Genomic DNA, 17,639 nt, shown 5'->3' with positions numbered 1-17,639 from the left:
CTCGTTTCATACTCAGTTGCCACTGCGTTTTTCAAGTTTTTAAGGCATCGACTTTCTAAAGGATATACCTTATCATACTTGCTGAATACATGATGGTCTTTTAAGTTAGTGATAGTGTTTTGCACTGGACAAACTAAAATGTTCATACAGACTAATTTTCCAAGGAATATTTTGCAGGCATCTTGAAGGGACTGCTGAATATAAGACTATGACAGTATTTAGAGATCCTGTCTCTCCTAAATCCTACCATAGAAATTATGAGTATTGTGTTTATCAACTGGGAGAGTGCCCATATATTTGTTGCATTAGTCTTCCTATTCTGTAAGCTTTGTCTTCTGGCTTTGCTTTATTTTTTATTTTCTGGTCACTGGGTTGAAGTGGAAATATCTGCATTTCATTTGAAACATTTTTGTTCTGACTTCAGGCATCTCAAAAACTCTTTGCACTGGTACCGTCTAATCTAACAGTGAAATATTGGTCTTGGTTGTATTTACAGGTTCATTATTGCATATGAAATGTTAACTCAAGATCCTTTCTGTGACTGTGTGATTTTTCAGGTGGAACTTAGAAGTTCATGTTGCATTTTTTAAAAAAAGTATAAAGATAGCTCCAGTGTTATGGCCAACAAACTCTCAGTAAGAGTTTCCTAGGTTGTGAGTGAACTATTGCTGAGCTCACTGTGACTGAAGCATTTGTTCACAGTCATATCAACTTTTATTAATTATTTAAACTCTGTGAGGGACTGCCGTTTTGAAAAGGGTTATAGTGAACAGGAGACTTACTTGAGTTGCAGTGAAACTGATTCTCTGGATATATTCCACTTGTGTAGTACTCCCAATTGCTACAAGAAGTCCACTTTGTTTTTCTTGTACAGGCTTTATTATCTTTCTCATCAAAGCCAATAGCATGTACTCTGTTATGGATTTGCTGTTTGATTTAGTGAAGCTCTTGATTATTTACTAACACTGGATACTAGGAGAAACAGAATCCGGTTTTGAGCGGTGAGTTCAAAAATCCATTTTGGTGTTCGCTTTGTAGTCACTGCAAATGAAAAGTGGGAGCAAATAAAATGTTCGGGATTTCATGTGGACAAGTGGAGGTTCTCAGACTCTAGAACTGTCAGTCTTTTGCAAACCAAATCTTTCACCAATACTACAATTCATACCATGCTTTCTTTTTTTTAAAAAGGAGAGAGTAGTACATCTACTAGCAACAGACTCCAAGTTCTAGTTATGCCGTTGGCCCCAGTGTTCTAGTTCCACTAGAATGATGGAATCAGAAATAAAGGATAATATTAATGCTTAGCTGTTACAGTACGGACTTTCAGTGCTATTCATCTTTAAAGTGCTTTAGAAAAGTTAGTGAATTAATCACCACAATAACTTTTTAAGATTTCTTTCTGTTTCTCAGATGGGGAAACTGAAGTTCTGCACTTTAAGTGACAGGCCTAAGGCCAAAGAAAAAAAATTGCAGAGCCAGACTTAGCACTCAGATTCTTGGCTCCAACTTTTGTGCTTAGAAAACTAAACTATGTCATTACATAGTAATAGTAGAAAAACATGTACGTTCAGATTTTCTATAATTAGTTAAAAAAGTAGACAGGAAGAAGAAGAGGAAAGACTCCATCCGTAATTCTGCCTTGATATAAAGACAAATGTAATGTTAAATTTAGTGGTTTCTGTTGCCTTGTGCCAAGAATAAAAATGTTGCCCCTTTGCCTGCTCCATTCAAGGCCAGGAAGTTTAATTTAAAAAAAAAAAAATCTGTCCTTATAGACTGCGTAGGCGTTGGTGCCAGATTAGGGAACAGATCATACACTTGAATGCACTGGACACAGTATCCAAATGTTTATAGTCACTGTATGAGTAGGCCACAGCTAACACCCTAACCAAGTCAAATCAAAATGGAAAAATATTAGGAAAAATCATCTTTGTATCCCTTTTCTTTCCCTCTTGCCTGATGGATATTGCCTGAATGCTACTGGATAAACCAGTTCCAACATAGGTTATCCCTCGTCAGTGATAAATACCACTGTTGTGGATCAGGGCATTGTCTTTGTAAAAACTATGCTGCTTCCTCTCTCCCTTCTTCGTTTTACAGGGTTCCAAAAATGTTAGTCTCTTCCTGACCATAGAATAAGCAAGCTAGCCTGAATGACACAAAGAGCACAACAGTGTGTAAAACTCACGCGAAAGTTGTCATTTATACAATAGTGATGTAGTGATGTGTGTTCAGTGACTATCAGGACAGCAATAGCCAGGGGAAAAAAAAAGTCCTTCTGGTTAGTCCCACATATGAATTAACTTTATGAACTGGATGCATGGCCTAAGGGAACATTTCTAAGTGAGCTCCACAAAGAGAACCTAAACAAATGTGCTGGTCAGGAAGTTAGTAGCTGCTGACCTAGCAGAAGCAGAGGGTAGACCCTGCACAATTTCTCTGCTTACAGTTTGTTCTGAGGGAAATGAAGAAAGGAAGTGCTTATCTGATATGCGGGTCCTTTTTGTGTTTTAGTTTCATTATAATCGTTGTTTAATCACAAAACCAGAACAAATAGTTAACATGTACGTAACAGGGGATTAGCAGGTTGCAGCAAGGGATGTCAACACCAAAATATAGGGTTATCACCTAAAAAAGAGGAAAAATGGGAGTTGGAAGATGCATTGTGGTGGGTATTTTTTTTTTAATTCATTGAACAGGATATGTATGAATCAGCAAGGCAAAGTCTAATGTGTAAAGGGAACCATTGACTGGTCAACTGAGATGCAAGTTTTCCTTTTAATTCCCAGAAGAATCAATTGTTCCAAACCTTTCTGTGTGCTCTGGCTTTGTGTATAGTAAGCTAGTGGCCCAAGTTCAGATCTCCTGAGTGATAGTCCCTCTTGATACTATCCCTGCATTGTCGGAGGATAGAATTGTTTTCAGGAAATGAGAATGCTCATTATTTTCTGCCAGAAGAACCAATGTAGGTCCTTGGAGGAAACTGGTCTGTGAAACTTTGTGAGCTCATCAAATAGAAATAAAGTTCTGGAGATATGATTTCTGTAAATTGCTGTTTACATAGTTTTAAAATGTTCAGCGCCAGAATTGCTAACAACATGGGTGAAATCCTGGCTCCACTGAAGTCAGTGAGATCTAAGATTTCATTCATGGTATCTTCCAAAAGATCTGCAAGTGTAAATTCTAATTCATATAGGTGAATTAAGTTCATTTAATTTACATATGCTGTAGGTTTGGGTGGAGGTGGAGAGAAATAGAAAACAAATATTTTTAATGTAAAAATACATATTTTTAAGTTTACAGAAAAGGATATTTTAAGAGCACTGATAATTAAGGCTTTGACACATTTAAAGAGAGGTTTATTGCAAATATTGTCTTATCCTTTTCTTCCTTCTCATTCTGTTTTTTTTATTGAAGAAATTAAATGCTCTGTAAAAAATGTCAGATCTGTATGAAAAATTTCTGGCACATGCATCTTGGTATGAACTTTATAGTCCTTTATGTTAAATTTTTCTTAATTGACTATTGTCTTTTTAATTCTGCAGTATGATTCCCTTGCACTGAGGGATCAACAAGAGAGTGGTGTAGCTAATTTAATACCTATAAATTCCTGTGACATGGAAAGCCCCATATATACCACAAAATAGCTCTGTTTAAACGCAATAAACTTTTTTGTGACCAAACTGTATTATAACACTTTTATTTGTCTTCGTGTACAGAAGAAAAATAAATTTTATAGCCACATTAAGTGAACAGTGTTTAAAATCTGTAAGGTTAAAACATGGTTTCTTAATGTGGCTATAACATTTCTTTTTCTATAGAGAAGGCTAAAGATTAGAACCTAGATAAAATACCTGCTTTATGTTGCAAAGAAAATTAGTTCAAATTATTATTTGTAATTAATCTTGCCATTTCTTTTCACCTCTGCAATTATAGAATAGAATTTAGAACCTATTTATTCTATTCTAATTGTCTGACACACACACACACACACAAAAAGCCAAGTGTGGACACGTACAGCTTAGCCAAATGCAAGTGTGCTCCTCTTGGATTACTGCTGGAATTCTCCTATTCACTGAAAGACTCACATGTCCCCATGAGGTTAAAACAGAAGCCTCTGTGCAGGGTAGCTGAAGTTGCAAGACATTTGGGACAAAATTATTTTTGAAGTTATAGTTAAATGTATGGAATGTAGATGTAAGCTCTTAGTTCCTGTGGACATTTTACTGAATGATGGCAAGTGTTAATATGGCACTTGATCCTATAAAAGTTTAAAGCATACGTTCCTTTCCTTGGAAGGTAAGGAATAAGGACTATGCTCACAAGTAAGGTCCTACTTGAATTGCAGGGTGATTGTCAAAAAAAATTGTGGCTGGGTTGCGGGCAAGCCATGGAAAATTGCAGACCAGTAATAATGGTCCTTATTATTTGCGGTACTAAAGTCCCATTATTCCTTTTCTGCGATTTTCTGCTGTCAGCCACATGGGTCTGAGAGCGGGGGCTCCCACTATTAAACCTGTGGTGGAAACTGAATATTGGGGAATCTGCAATTTCCGCAGTATCTCAAGTTAAGTAATGATTTACAAGATTGGGCCATAGTTCATAATTTTTTAACACTATGTTTCAATGTAAATTTAAGAATTAGCTGACTAGTTCAGATAAATGAGAGGAGACATGAACTTTCACTTAAAATTCAAATCAAACCTTGTAGGAGTTAATTTTTTTTATGTTTTACATGCCTCCCGATTCCTAGTTTTGGCCAGAAGCAGGAGTGCTACAAAATGCTATTTTTTTTTTGTCCTTGCAATCTGTATAGAACCTGTAACATAGCAGGCATTTCTGTACTAATGAGTTATCAGCCATATTTTTAGACCGGAGAGCTTTGGCTAAGTTAAACAACTTTCTGATGCTTAACTGAACTGAATCTCCAAAATGTTTGTTATACATCGTTACTGTAAACATATTATCATATTAAAACATATTGTCCCATAAGAATACCAGTATTTTATATACCAAAATATTATTATGTATTTCTTTGTGCAGCCAGTTACAAAAATTATATATAGGTAACCAAATCTAATTTTTCAGGATGTAGATGATGATCTACATCTGTTGAGAGTTTTTAATCCATGCAGAGCATGTACGTCTGGATTATGGTAGATGCATTATGGTATACATTTAAAATATGGTTGCCCAAGGTTAGGCATCCAAAGAAGTAACCTGAATTTCAGAGTAGCTGTGCAGCTGCTGCTCTCACTGACTTAAATGAGAGTTCCAACTGCTCATCACAAACGAAAATCAAGCACCCTGCTCTGTGGTCTAACTTAAATTGTGCAAGCATGGTCAGTTGGTATTTTGAAACTATTATCTGCTGCATCAAGTACTGATTGCTGCTGGAGGCAATGTACATGGATTAGGTGGACTGAGATTCTGCACTAATTTGGTACTAATGGTGTGATCTGTGGTCAATTTGGTACTAGTGGTCTGGTGTGGCTGATCTAGTGTTGCAGCTCCAACATTCAGTGTTAATGAATCTGGATAGTACAAAATTATGTCAGTGCTGTGTTTGTTTTTGTATTTTGATATTACTTGTCAAATATTTTCATTCTGAAAGACACTAGCTATAATATTTTTAAAATTACTATAGAATATTATTACAATTTATAATCTCAGTGGCTGAAGAGGTTTTTCAGTGCATTCTAACACTGTACTAAGCAAGAAATATGAAAAGAAGCATCAGTGTTTCGGTATTGTGTCGGAATTCTCAAAACAAACTTAACACGGTTTGGGGAGAGTTTCAGGTTTGTCTAATGCTGATCTGCTTTTTCATTACTTGTGCTAACTCTGTCATTAATTCACAGCTTCACTGACAATATGTTTATGTACACACAACTCTGGAGGAGAAGAGGTAGTTAAGGAGTTACTGCAATTGTTACTTCAGTCCCCAGCAGAACTAATTAACACTTCTGCATTCAGTATACCTTCTGTTTGCGAAAACATGTATCTCTCTCAAGGCAGTTAGAGTTGTTTCCTATTCTCCCTTGAAAAATTTTAGCTTCATTTCACTTGCACATCCCTGAAGTGAGTAGTTACATTAAGTGGACTTTTGAATGGTACAGTAGGTTTGTGATATCAGGAATTTCCCATATCATAGAATTTCTGATTTGGCCTTTTGGTTGTCCTGCATTTTCTAAAATATGTATCACTGGTTTCCTTTTGTTAGATATTGTAAAGAAATGTACCCTTAAGTGTAATCTTAGCATGATAACGGAATTTCTAAAATAATGGTTGCTTGTTGGTTTGAATATTGCTTCTGCTTCTGAAGCTATATCTGCAACTTTTTTCCTTTTTAAGTTCCCACCTAATTTTGATGTTACATGTTATTGTAGTTATTGCTCTTGTTGCTGTTTAAGTGATGAAACTGAGTTTGGCACTGTATATGAGACATGTTTACCCCTGACCACCTTCCTGCATCCAACCCCACATCTCAGCCTGTCTCTCCAATTATATCGTCCTGAATGTCTCACTGTTAGCTTACGTTCAGCCTGGCCAAAACTGAACTCTTGATTTGTCATTCAAAACCGCCCCTACTTTCGCTTTCTGTGTAACTGATGACACTATCATCAGCCATTGTGTCATTCAGGCCTGTAACCCAATGGTGATCTTTGACTCCTCACTCTTCTTCACCCTCCCCCTCTGGCTGTGTCCAAAGGTTGCTGGTTGTTCCTCAGTAATGTCTCTAAAATCTCTGTCCTTGCTTCAAAAAATCCCGTTTAAGCCTTTACACCCCACCTTCTGCAGTTTCCTCCTCTCACATCCCCTCTCTCCAATCCAACAAAATGCATCTGCTAAAATCCTCATTCTTAGATCGTGCTGCCCCTGAAATTGCTCCACTGTCTCCCCATTTTCCTTCAAACCTGCCTACGTCTCCTATCACTGCACCGGCGATTCCAGCCTTGATTTCCTGCCTATACTTTTCTCCCACAACACCCGTAACAGCCGTTGTGTGTTCTTCCATGCATCTCCTTATAGTGGAAATATATTCCATGAATGGATCCATATCCCCTTTTCCCACTCTTTGCATGTCATTTCCTGTCTTAGATTGTAAACGCTTCAGGTAGGGTGACCAAATGTCTGGTTTTTGCCCGGAATACTCGGTCAAAAAAGGATCCTGGAGGCTCTGGTCAGTACCGCTGACTGGGCTGTTGACTGTCCGGTTGGTGACGCTGTGCAGCGGGGCTGGCAGGCTCCCTGCTAGCCTCCATGCCATGTGGCTCTGGGGAAGCAGCTGGCATGTCCCCCCTCTGGCTCCTATGTGTAGGAGTAGCAAGGGGGCTCCACATGCTGCCACCGCCCCAAGCACCGCCCCCACAGCTCCCATTGGCCAGGAACTGTGGGGGTGGTGCCTGCTGATGGGGCAGCGCACAGAGCCGCCTGGCTGCACCTCCGCTGCTCTGCATAGGAGTTGGAGGGGGATGTGCTGGCTGCTTCCAGAGCTGCTTGAGGTAAGTGCTGCCCAGAGCCTGCACTCCTGATACCCTCCAGGTGAAAATGAGCGAGTCAGTGAGTGTGGAGAGAGTGAGCGACAGAGGAAAGGGGGATGGAGTGAGCAGGGGGTGTGGCCTCAGAGAAGGGGCAGGATATGGGTGGGGCCTCGGAGGAGGGGCAGGGCAAAGGTGTTCGGTTTTGTGTGAGTAGAAAGTTGGCAACCTTAGCTTCAGGTCAGGAACCATGTGTACATGTGTATTTTTACAGCCCTTAGCACAGTTGGGAGCCCTGATCCAGACTGGGGTCTCTAAGCATTGCTATAAGGAATAATGTGATAATAACGTAATCAGTTAATATTCTCTTTTGCAGGTTTGACAGATGAAAAAGTGAAGGCCTATCTTTCTCTTCACCCCCAGGTACTGGATGAATTTGTGTCAGAAAGTGTAAGTGCTGAGACAGTGGAAAAATGGCTGAAGAGAAAAAACAACAGACAGGAAGGTAAAATCTTATTAATTGTGATTAAACATTAATGTTAAACAGGTTGGAGATTGGTTTTATAAACCGGCTTCATTTTTTAAAACTTGTATTTTGTAGCTTACATGTCAAGGTTGCAAAATTTTTAATAAAGTAAAAAAAAAAAAAGGCTAAGAATTCCTTATGTTTCTAGTCGTTAGCTATTTCTGGTTGAATGTACTGGTATTCCTTTGTAGACGTTTAGTCCAATAATTGTAACTGAAAATGAATAAATATGAACATTTGGGCCAAACATTAATCATTACAAACATTACATCGGTGCAAGTTTATTGAGAACATAATTTTGTTTCTTACCTCTAAAATTGCTAAAATACTGAAAGAAGGTTCTGCAACACATAATATGTAGCCTTCAGTAAAATAGTTGGTACGTTACCTCGCAAATTCCTACATGCAACATGAATTAAAATGGGTTTGGATATGAGCAGTGACACATGGATTGTAAGCAAAGGGTAATGATAAAAAGCAATGTACTGAATTATGGGGAGGTTCTTGCGCTGCTGCAGGATCAGTATTAGGCTTAATTTATACTTAACAGAGAGACAAGGTGGGTGAGGTAATATCTTTTCTTGGATCAATTTCTGTTGTGAAAGAGACAGACTTCGAGCTACATAGAGCTCTTCTCCTTTTAATGATCTGGACTTGCTGATAACCAACTTGTTAACTAATGCCTCAGTCCTACAAGCTGTTGTACGTGAATGGATACTTGGAACCCTTTTGAATTTAGTGGAGCTGTGAGTTGAAAGGTCCTTGCTTGTTCAGTAGTTTGCAACATTGGAACCTAGGTCTGCAGATGAAATTAAATAAAATTGTTGCAAACACTGAGGAATGAAGAGAAATAAAAATTACCAGGAAAAAATATTGACAGGCAATAACAGTGATATTTTTTCTGGAAAAATGTGAATAAATTCATCGGGGGAAAAACATCATCCAGACATCAGAGAGTCAATGCAAAGGAGACACTTGGAAAGAATGAATTCTAGTAAAGTTCTGGATCACAGTAGCAAATTGTACATGAGGTTGCAGTATAGTAGGTTGGGGGAAAAAAGCCTGATTTTGCTCCGTATATGCAGCAATAAATAGTTTTTGTTGTGTTTTGTTTTTTTAAAATACTAGTTTGAATGATATTCCCCATTTTAAATATATGGAATATTGCCACTTTCCCAAATACGAGTGAATATGATTTTCTATAACAATGCAGAAAGGATAGTGGTGGGTGAATCTGGTCTGTTTGTGGTAATGGTGCTAAGGAGTTTGTGAAAGGTAGTACTGCATGGATGGCCTTATTATGTGTGCAGAGTTAAGATGCAGTGTATTTTCTTTGGTGTATGATGATTGTTCTAATGGTGAGATGCCTGTGTTTAGGAAAAGGAGTGGTGGGTACCTACTATTAGGTTCCTTAGTTGTTCTTTTATTTACTTTTGTGGTTTTGTTTTAGGTATAGGTATAGTGCAACTTTAATGGATACACAACAAAGTGTTTATATTTATAATCTATCTACACATACACAACAGCATTTTTCTGTATCAAGTTTGTGTGTCAAGTATGGAGCTAAAAGTTTGGGTTTTTTTTATTTTGACTGTTACTCATGGGAACTGTGATACCCAAAAGAACCATAAGTGTATACTATGTTTGTACGGAGAGCTTTGTGGGGTGGGGTGCAGAATAGCCTAGTAACCACTAATGGACTCATTTGAGTCAGACTTCTTAGAAATTAGTAAATACTTTGGTGCTACCAGGAAAATCCTTATTTTAGATTACAATAGTGTCTTTCCACCCTGTGCAAAGGGTGATTTTCTACAACAGGCCAGGATATGTACAGGGAGTGATATTCCGTGAGAAATGTAGGTTATGGTGTGAGTTAAGAATATGAGTGCTTAAATGTGGCAGAAAGTTTCAGATAGTGTTTCAGTTCAGAGAACATGGCAGTTTTAAGCAGAAGTTATTTTGGTTTGCTTAGAATTTCTCTGCTGCCATTATCTTATGATGCTTGTTCACACACTTGGGTGTGACATGAAAAAGTTCTAATAATGGTGACTTCTGTGGAAGTAAGCTTCAAGTTGTATTGAGCCAACCAGTTAACAAAGACAAGGTAAATATTGACCTTGAGGGTCAATTAGGGTTGCCAACCCTCCCAGATTGGCCAGGAGTCTCCTGGAATCAGCCTCAGTCTCCCAGTTGCTATTGAAAGCAATCTGGGAGATTTTAGTAGGCCAAAAATCCGGTCGGTGGCACAGCGGGGAGGGCTGGCTCCGTGTGGTTCCCGGAAGCGGCTGGCATATCCTTGCGGCCCCGAGGCACAGAGGCAATCAGGGAGGCTCCACACACTGCCCCGCCCTGACCACTGGCTCCACAATTCCCATTGGCCGGGAACCATGGCCAGTGGGAGCTAGAGGGGCAGTGCCTGCAGGCATTGGTAGAGCGCGGAGCCGCCTGGCCTAGGAGCTGCAGGGACATGCCGGTCGCTTCCGGGAGTTGCCTGAGGTAAGCACCGCCCAGCTGGAGCCCACACCCCGCATCCCCTCCTGCACCCCAACTTCTGGCCCCAGCCCTGAGCCCCCACCTACACCCAAACTCCCTCCCACAGCCCTTACCCCTCATCTCCTCCTGCACTCCAACCCCTTGTCCCAGCCCTGAGCCCCTTTATGTACCCAAACTCCCTCCCAGAGCCCGCACCCCCTCTTGCACCCTAACCTCTTGTCCCAGGCTCAGCCCAAGTCCCCTCCCACACTCTGAAACCCTGGGCCCACCCCCAGCCCACACCCCCTCCCAGAACCCAATGCCCTGCCGGGGCGGGGGAGAGCAAGCAACAACGGAGGGAAGGAGGATGGAGTGAGAAGGGGCAGGGCAGGGCCAAGGCCTTGGGGAAGGGGCAGGGTGGGGGGCGGGGCAAGGGTGTTTGGTTTTGTGTGATTAGACAGTTGGCAACTCTAGGGTCAATAAACCTTGGTTTTCCTTGAAACGTGAAGTCAATGTATAGATTGTTACAGATTTTCTTTATATTTTTGTGAGCGATAGCTAGAAGTCTCTGATTTTGAGCCAAGTTTTTCTTAAATCTAACAAAAAATTTTATAAGTAACATTTTGAAGGAGATAAAGTTAAAAGTTTCAGAAACAATAATTGTGATTTCCATTGACCCAATAAGGAAGCATGTTTTTGCATATTTATTGAATGTCCAAATCCAGCTTTTAGGTATACTCATGAGTGTATTTTCAAACTGTTTGTGGGGAGGGGTGCAGTTTTGCCTGGGTGGCATTATATTGCCATTTCAGGACTTCGCAAAAATTAGATGAAAAATGCTGAAGCTATTTACAAAATCAGGCAAATAAATGTGCCTCTCAGCAACCTTCATTCTGGTCAGGTGACATCTGAACAACTGTAATCAAGGAGAAGAGAAATCATTTCCTTCAAATTATTATTAATTTGCATTTATATAACACTTTTTATATTTTCAAAACTTTATACAAACATTCATTAATGATCACAACCTTCTTGGAAGATAGGAAAATATTGCACTCCCCAGTCTACAGATGAGGAAACCACAATTAATAAATAATGGGAGAAATGTTATTAATTATACATATTTGTTAATTTAATCTTCAGGATATTTTATTATAAGTAGGATCCTGACAAAGCTTTGGAAGCAATTGCCCTAAATGGACCATTGTAAATACAAAAATACTTCAGCTATTCCATTTTGGACTTTGCAAAGGAAAATGTTTTAGATAAACATAAGCCAAAAGAAATCTTTATTTCTGAAAGAAAGCCACATATGCTATATATTAGCTGTAATGGCAAAAAGTCATAATCTTTTAAGAAACTAACATATTGAATACATCCTATGGATGCTATTATAATGAGAAGCAGTCACTACTGTATGTTTTTCTTCTGATGTTCAGCTGCAAATGTAAACTCTGAATGAGTTGCATAGAGCTTGATAAGTATGAAATTTTGGAATGAGTGAAATCTTAGTGTATCTTGACAACAATAAAATGAAGATATAATTGGACATGTCAGATTTTGTATATACTTACATCTCTGCCCAATAGCTATATAAAAATATAATTATGCAAATTTAGAGGATTACTTGAACATCTAGATTGCCTTTTCATACATGTGTTGATTGTTTCATATTTACTATTATGTAAGTTTACCAAATACCTATAGTAAGCAAATGCTGTTGAGCACAATGGAAAAGGAGTTCAGAAATAAGTGATTGCCTTCCATATGTAAGTAATATGAAGCTCAGAGTTGAAAGAATGCTCACTATTGGGCTTTGAAAATTCTCTTTTCTATGCTGGGGAGGTATGGTTGTACATATTCTTGGCTCTGGGGAGTTGTACAGGCAGATATTCATGTTTTAAAACTACTCCAAATAGCTCAGTTCTTTGAAATTAAGGTTGTTCCTGGAAGCCTGTAGTCACATGTGCAAAATATGACTTGCACCATTGTAATGCATGCCAACTGTTTTTCCTTCTCATAAGAATGGCCATACTGGGTCAGACCAGTGGTCCATCTAGACCAGTATCCTATCTTCTGACAGTGTCAGATGCTTCAGAAGAAAGAACAGAACAGGCAATCATTGAGTGATCCAGCCTTTGTCACCCACACCTAGCTTCTGGCAGTCAGAGGCTGGGGACACCCAGAGCATTGGGTTGTATCCCTGACCATCTTGTCTAATAGCCATTGATGGACCTATTCCCCATGAACTTACCTAATTCTTTCTTGAACCCCATTATGGTTTTGACCTTCACAACATTCTAACATTTCCCTTTCTACCCTTGGCCTAAAAAGAAGAAAACAGAAGACACCAAAAGAGAATGGAAAAATGCATATGAAAAACACATACACAAAAGACTGAATACAATGATTCAGGAAAAGAGAAGAAAGACCTTAGAATTTCACTTATCATAGCAAACGATCTATCTAGTAACAACTCAGAACAAAATATTGAACAGAGACACAACAAAATGACAGACAATTCTGAGGCATGCAAACAAATGAGAGGAACACAAAATAAGAGTAATATGAAGAGAACAAATTATCCTAGAACTAAGACAAACAGAAAGAAGACACGCTAACATTTATTGTTGAGGGAACAATTTTAGGAATGTGCAGGCTAGCTGTACAGAAAGGTTAAGAACCACTGTAATATATCACAAAGTAGAAAAATTGAAGCATTGACTCTTCCTGCTTTGATTACATTAGGATCTTTCACATCTGTGATTCGCATACTTATAAATTTGATTTGTAACATAATCTGCAGTTCCATTTCATATTTAAGTGCATGTGAAGGACATCCAGTGGTGCCTTCTAGACATTGGCTGAGTTTTATCTCTTCTTTCCTAAACCTGGAATTGTCTCTAAAATTGAAATTTTGCAACATTCTGGTATGTGCTTATATATATAATTCCAAGAAAATTAGGCAGAAAAGTTAACTAGTCTCTCTCAAAGTAAGCATGAAGAGCTGTAAAGTCAATGTGTGGACAGATGGTGGCATTCCGTGATGTAACTGGTGTATTCAATAATAAGCTACATAAGAAGGCAATTAAAATAACAGATCCATTCCATACAAATTCAGCTTGCAATTAAATTTTTGTATATTATAGCATTCACTTGACAGTAAGTGCTATTGTTAAGCTTGCAAAACAATTTGAGTGAATAACCCTTTGGTTTACATGCTCTTAATTTTCTGAAAAAATTGAACTTTTGGGCAGAAACACTCCATGCATGGTCTCTGGCCAAAGTTGTTTTTTTGGGACGGGCAGGGTGAAGGGTAAGCAACATCCTTATAGTTGTTCAAGTTACAATGGCAAGATAAAGGGGGGCAGGGGGATTATTTTTAAAGAAAATGATTGCCATGCTTTTCTTTTGCCCCAGATTTTAGTAGCTCAGAAATTATCTAAGATGTTACTAGTCTTCTTGAAGCTTGAAAGACTGTGAATAAAGTAATTGATTTTTTAAAAATAATCTATAACTCAGTGAGCATCTGCTAAGAACTTTAACAGAGCATACTAAAACACACATCCCTTTGACACAGCAGAATGCATGTTCTCCAAACCTGGCTTGATCAGGGACCTTGCAGGTACAGAAGCTACTGTTGTGTGTGTTTACATTAAGAACAATATCAGTTTCATTGAAACACACACCAGAGAATTTCAATAATCAGGCTAATAATAAATTAGAAACATAATTATGGATACTGTTATTTCAGAGAGTCTCCACAATTTGGTCTGTGCTCTGCAAAATAGAAGCTTTAATTTTTCATCTTTTAATTCTTTGTCTTCTTTGAGATGTGTTTTCCATTCTGCGTGCATGTACATCCCATGCACCTGAGTTCAGATTCATTTGACCAGCAGTGGCATCTTGCACCTTAGGAGTCCTCATGACCCCAAAGTGAGTATATAAAGTATGGGGCTACCCCATCTGCCCCTTATTTCCTTTTTACCACCAGTGGCTGTGAGTCAGAACCCTAGCGGTGTCCATCTCTCTCACTCACTGTCTGGCTAACTTTTGTCTTGTAAATAGTTTTTAAATAGCTATTAGGGTTAATTATGTAAGTAGTAGTTTGCAGTCTTCTCTGGTAAAAAAAACAAAACACACACACGCACAAAATCTCTCCCTCTTGCTCTTTCATACTTCTTCTTATGAAACTTCCCCAGTACCAGATCCTGCTCTTCTGGTTGAGCAGAAGTCTCCTGGATTTAAAAGCTGCCCATCTTCTGATGTGATGCTGCTGCTGAATTATGGGCATACAGGGTGCCCTTTTGTGCCTTGGAGAGGGACACACTCCTGATAAATGTGCCTTCTGTAGATTGTTCTCTAAGAGAAGGCAAGAGAGGCTCACAAGAATCTCTTTTTGTTAGAGAGGGCTATACATTCTTCCTCACACCTGGCCAACCCTCTTCATGAAGTGCTTCGGAGAGGTCAGGCTTGGTTCATAGTTCTAGGGCTTATGTCTCTAGGAAGATGTCCTCCATTACTGGTAAAACATCTGAGGTCGGAGGAAAGAAGAAGCACTGCTCCTGCAAGGGGCATAAATCTAGGTCACCATCACCAGATCCTGGCAAGAAAAGGCAGAAATCTCTTCATGTTGCCTCTTTAAAGGGTAGCTCAAGACCCAAGATGGGTTCCTCTTGTACCCCGTCAGGCACCACGGCTTGGTAATGCCTCAGACTGAGTTTCATGTCTTATCCAATGTTGATTCGTCAGCACAGAAACTCTCAGTGCCCGCCGCTCCAGTACCGACAGCCTCTCTTCATCTGCCCTTGGTACTGCTATTCCTAGTTCTGAAAGCCTTTATGGTGCTGATTCGCCTTAGTGTGTCATCTCTACTTAAATCACCACTACTCTCCTATGTTGTGAGAGTATCACTCCTGGGACTGGGCACCTCTACCATTATGGGATTGAGTGCTTCCTTGGAGCAGGCCAGATCTGACACTATAATTTTGCCTGGGACCCAGTGAAGGTAGCTTCACATCTCGAAAAAGAATATTCATTCTCCTCTTCAGCCTTTGAGCACATCAGGGAAACATCACCAATCTGCTCTCAAAGGTCCCAGTTATTTGATCCCTATAGCTGTGATGGGGAATCTAGGACAAAGTATTATTTCCCTAGACCTAGTGGTTCCAAACATGAGCATTCGCCTTGGTTCCCTACCCCTGACAGCTCCCCCCAGCCTTAGTCCTATTGGGTGCTGTGACAGTGCACCTCTTTCAACACATCAGGGCTCAGCATTTCTCCTTCTGGCGTTGGTGGGTGGCTGGTCTGTCTGGAGTAAATCAGTCTGACTCTGGAGGTTTAATTCTTAGCATTGGTTTATTTTCAGCATTTACAGGGTAGGCCCTAGGGTTAGCCCAAGAGGTTTTTTGTTTTGTTTTGTTTTTTGTTTTGTAAACCACTCTTCCTCCCCCTGTCCTAACTCCCACTGGAGTACTGCCTCTTCTTATGCTGGCTACCAATTGTCAGCCACCCTTACTAGCCCATTCTGGGAACCAAAGCCTCATCCCCAAACAGAAATAAACACAAGGTTTCCCTTATAGAAAAAAACACCTGTTTATCTAGGAGAACCTTTCCCCTTTGCTGCACACAACCCTTCTGCTGCCTGCTTCTCATCCCTCCTCTGAAGAGGTTTTTAAAAGTCATAGACTTCGCTTATTTGCACTCAGGTGTCCATAATTAACCTTGCAGCCCCCAGCCGGCACGGGTTGGGGGTCGGTCCCTGCAGCTCCCAGCTGCCACGGGCAGACCCCACAACTCTAAGCTGCTGCCAGCAGCAGGGGAAACCCTGCACTCTCAGCCACCGTGGGTGGGGGGAACTCCAGAGCCCCAGAAGCAGTGGGTGCTGGAACCTCCTCCCTCCCCATTTTGTCACAGTTTTTTAAATAAAAGTCAGGGACAGGTCACGGGCTTCCAACCTGTCCATGACTTTTAGTAAAAATAACTGTGACAAAATCTTAGCCTTAGTTATAAGTGGTAGGCATAGAGGCCAAAGTTGGTTACATACGAAATAAAAATAAAATTGCAGTCTAAATTCTACATTTTTTCAGATTAAGCAAGATTTGAATCAAGCAATTTCTCACCCCACTAGGTGTTGTAAGCAATTCACAGTTCTTAATACACAGGCTTAATTCTATGCTCAGCTGGGACTTGTCTCTTCAGTGCAAGGTCTTTTCTACTAAATGTTCTTGTTGCTTTCAGAGCAGGAGGGGGAGGAGAGAGGCCCTGGGCTGATATCACAGACTCCAATTTATTACCCTCCCCTCCCCAATCCATGAGCATGGAAAGATACTGTCTTAAACATGGAGTTAGGGATCACATGTTCTATGTCTCCTACTGAGTTAAGCAATTCCCATTGTCTCTAAGTGCTTTAGGAGCGGCTTACTGAGTGAGCGGATTCTCCTTAATGGGCCAGCAACACATTGCCGAATGTAAATCTTTCTTGAGGGTGTTAGTTTCTCCTTTGTTGCCACTGAAAGGCCAGCTGTGGCTATCTCTCAGACTCTCAACATATTTCAGGTTTCAGTGTGGTGGCTGTGTTAGTCTGTATCAGCAAAAACAACGAGGAGTCCTTGTGGCAACTTAGAGACTAACAAATTTATTTGGGGATAAACTTTCGTGGGCTAAAACCCACTTCTCCTCGTTGTTTCAACATATTTCAGTAACACACACATAGCAAAACTTCATAACTTCAGATGCAATGGTAACACACATAATTCAACTGGATGGTAATGTTCAACAGATCATGATGTCTCAAATGATCCCTCACAAGGCACACTTTGTACAAAACCTGTCATAATCATATCACAGTGGGGAATATGAGGGTTCCAGGGTGCTGCTTTGAGGTACAGAGTGTCACAGATAGGGTTAGAAGCGACTTCAAAATAGGATTATTTGAATTGGGACAGTGCTTCTAAATTCATAGACAAATAATATCACAGCAGGGAAGAATTTAAGTCTCTTGTCTCTGAGTTTCCATGGCCATCTCTTAACAGGAGACCCTGAAGGTTACGGTTTTCTGGCATGCCTACGGAGGTACAGACAACAATAGAAGGTGTTCTATTTGAAGGCTGTCACTTTATTTAATATTAAGATCGATGAGGCTCTGTGCTCATTTAAAT

The 17,639-nt window shown here is 39.9% G+C and overlaps 1 protein-coding gene across 2 annotated transcripts in view; it reads left to right on the top strand.

Annotated features, from left to right (window-relative positions):
• PDE10A (phosphodiesterase 10A) overlaps positions 1 to 17,639 on the top strand; it is a 565,357-nt gene that overhangs the window by 380,849 nt on the left and 166,869 nt on the right. For both annotated transcript variants that reach the window (XM_074948747.1, XM_074948749.1), the window contains one exon: positions 7,858 to 7,986. In XM_074948747.1, coding sequence (XP_074804848.1) covers positions 7,858 to 7,986 — 129 coding nt within the window. The remainder of the gene's footprint in view (positions 1 to 7,857; positions 7,987 to 17,639) is intronic.

The sequence above is a fragment of the Natator depressus genome, chromosome 3 (genome assembly GCF_965152275.1).
Source record: "Natator depressus isolate rNatDep1 chromosome 3, rNatDep2.hap1, whole genome shotgun sequence".
NCBI lineage: Eukaryota > Metazoa > Chordata > Testudines > Cheloniidae > Natator > Natator depressus.
This window is presented reverse-complemented; position numbering and strand designations above follow the sequence as displayed.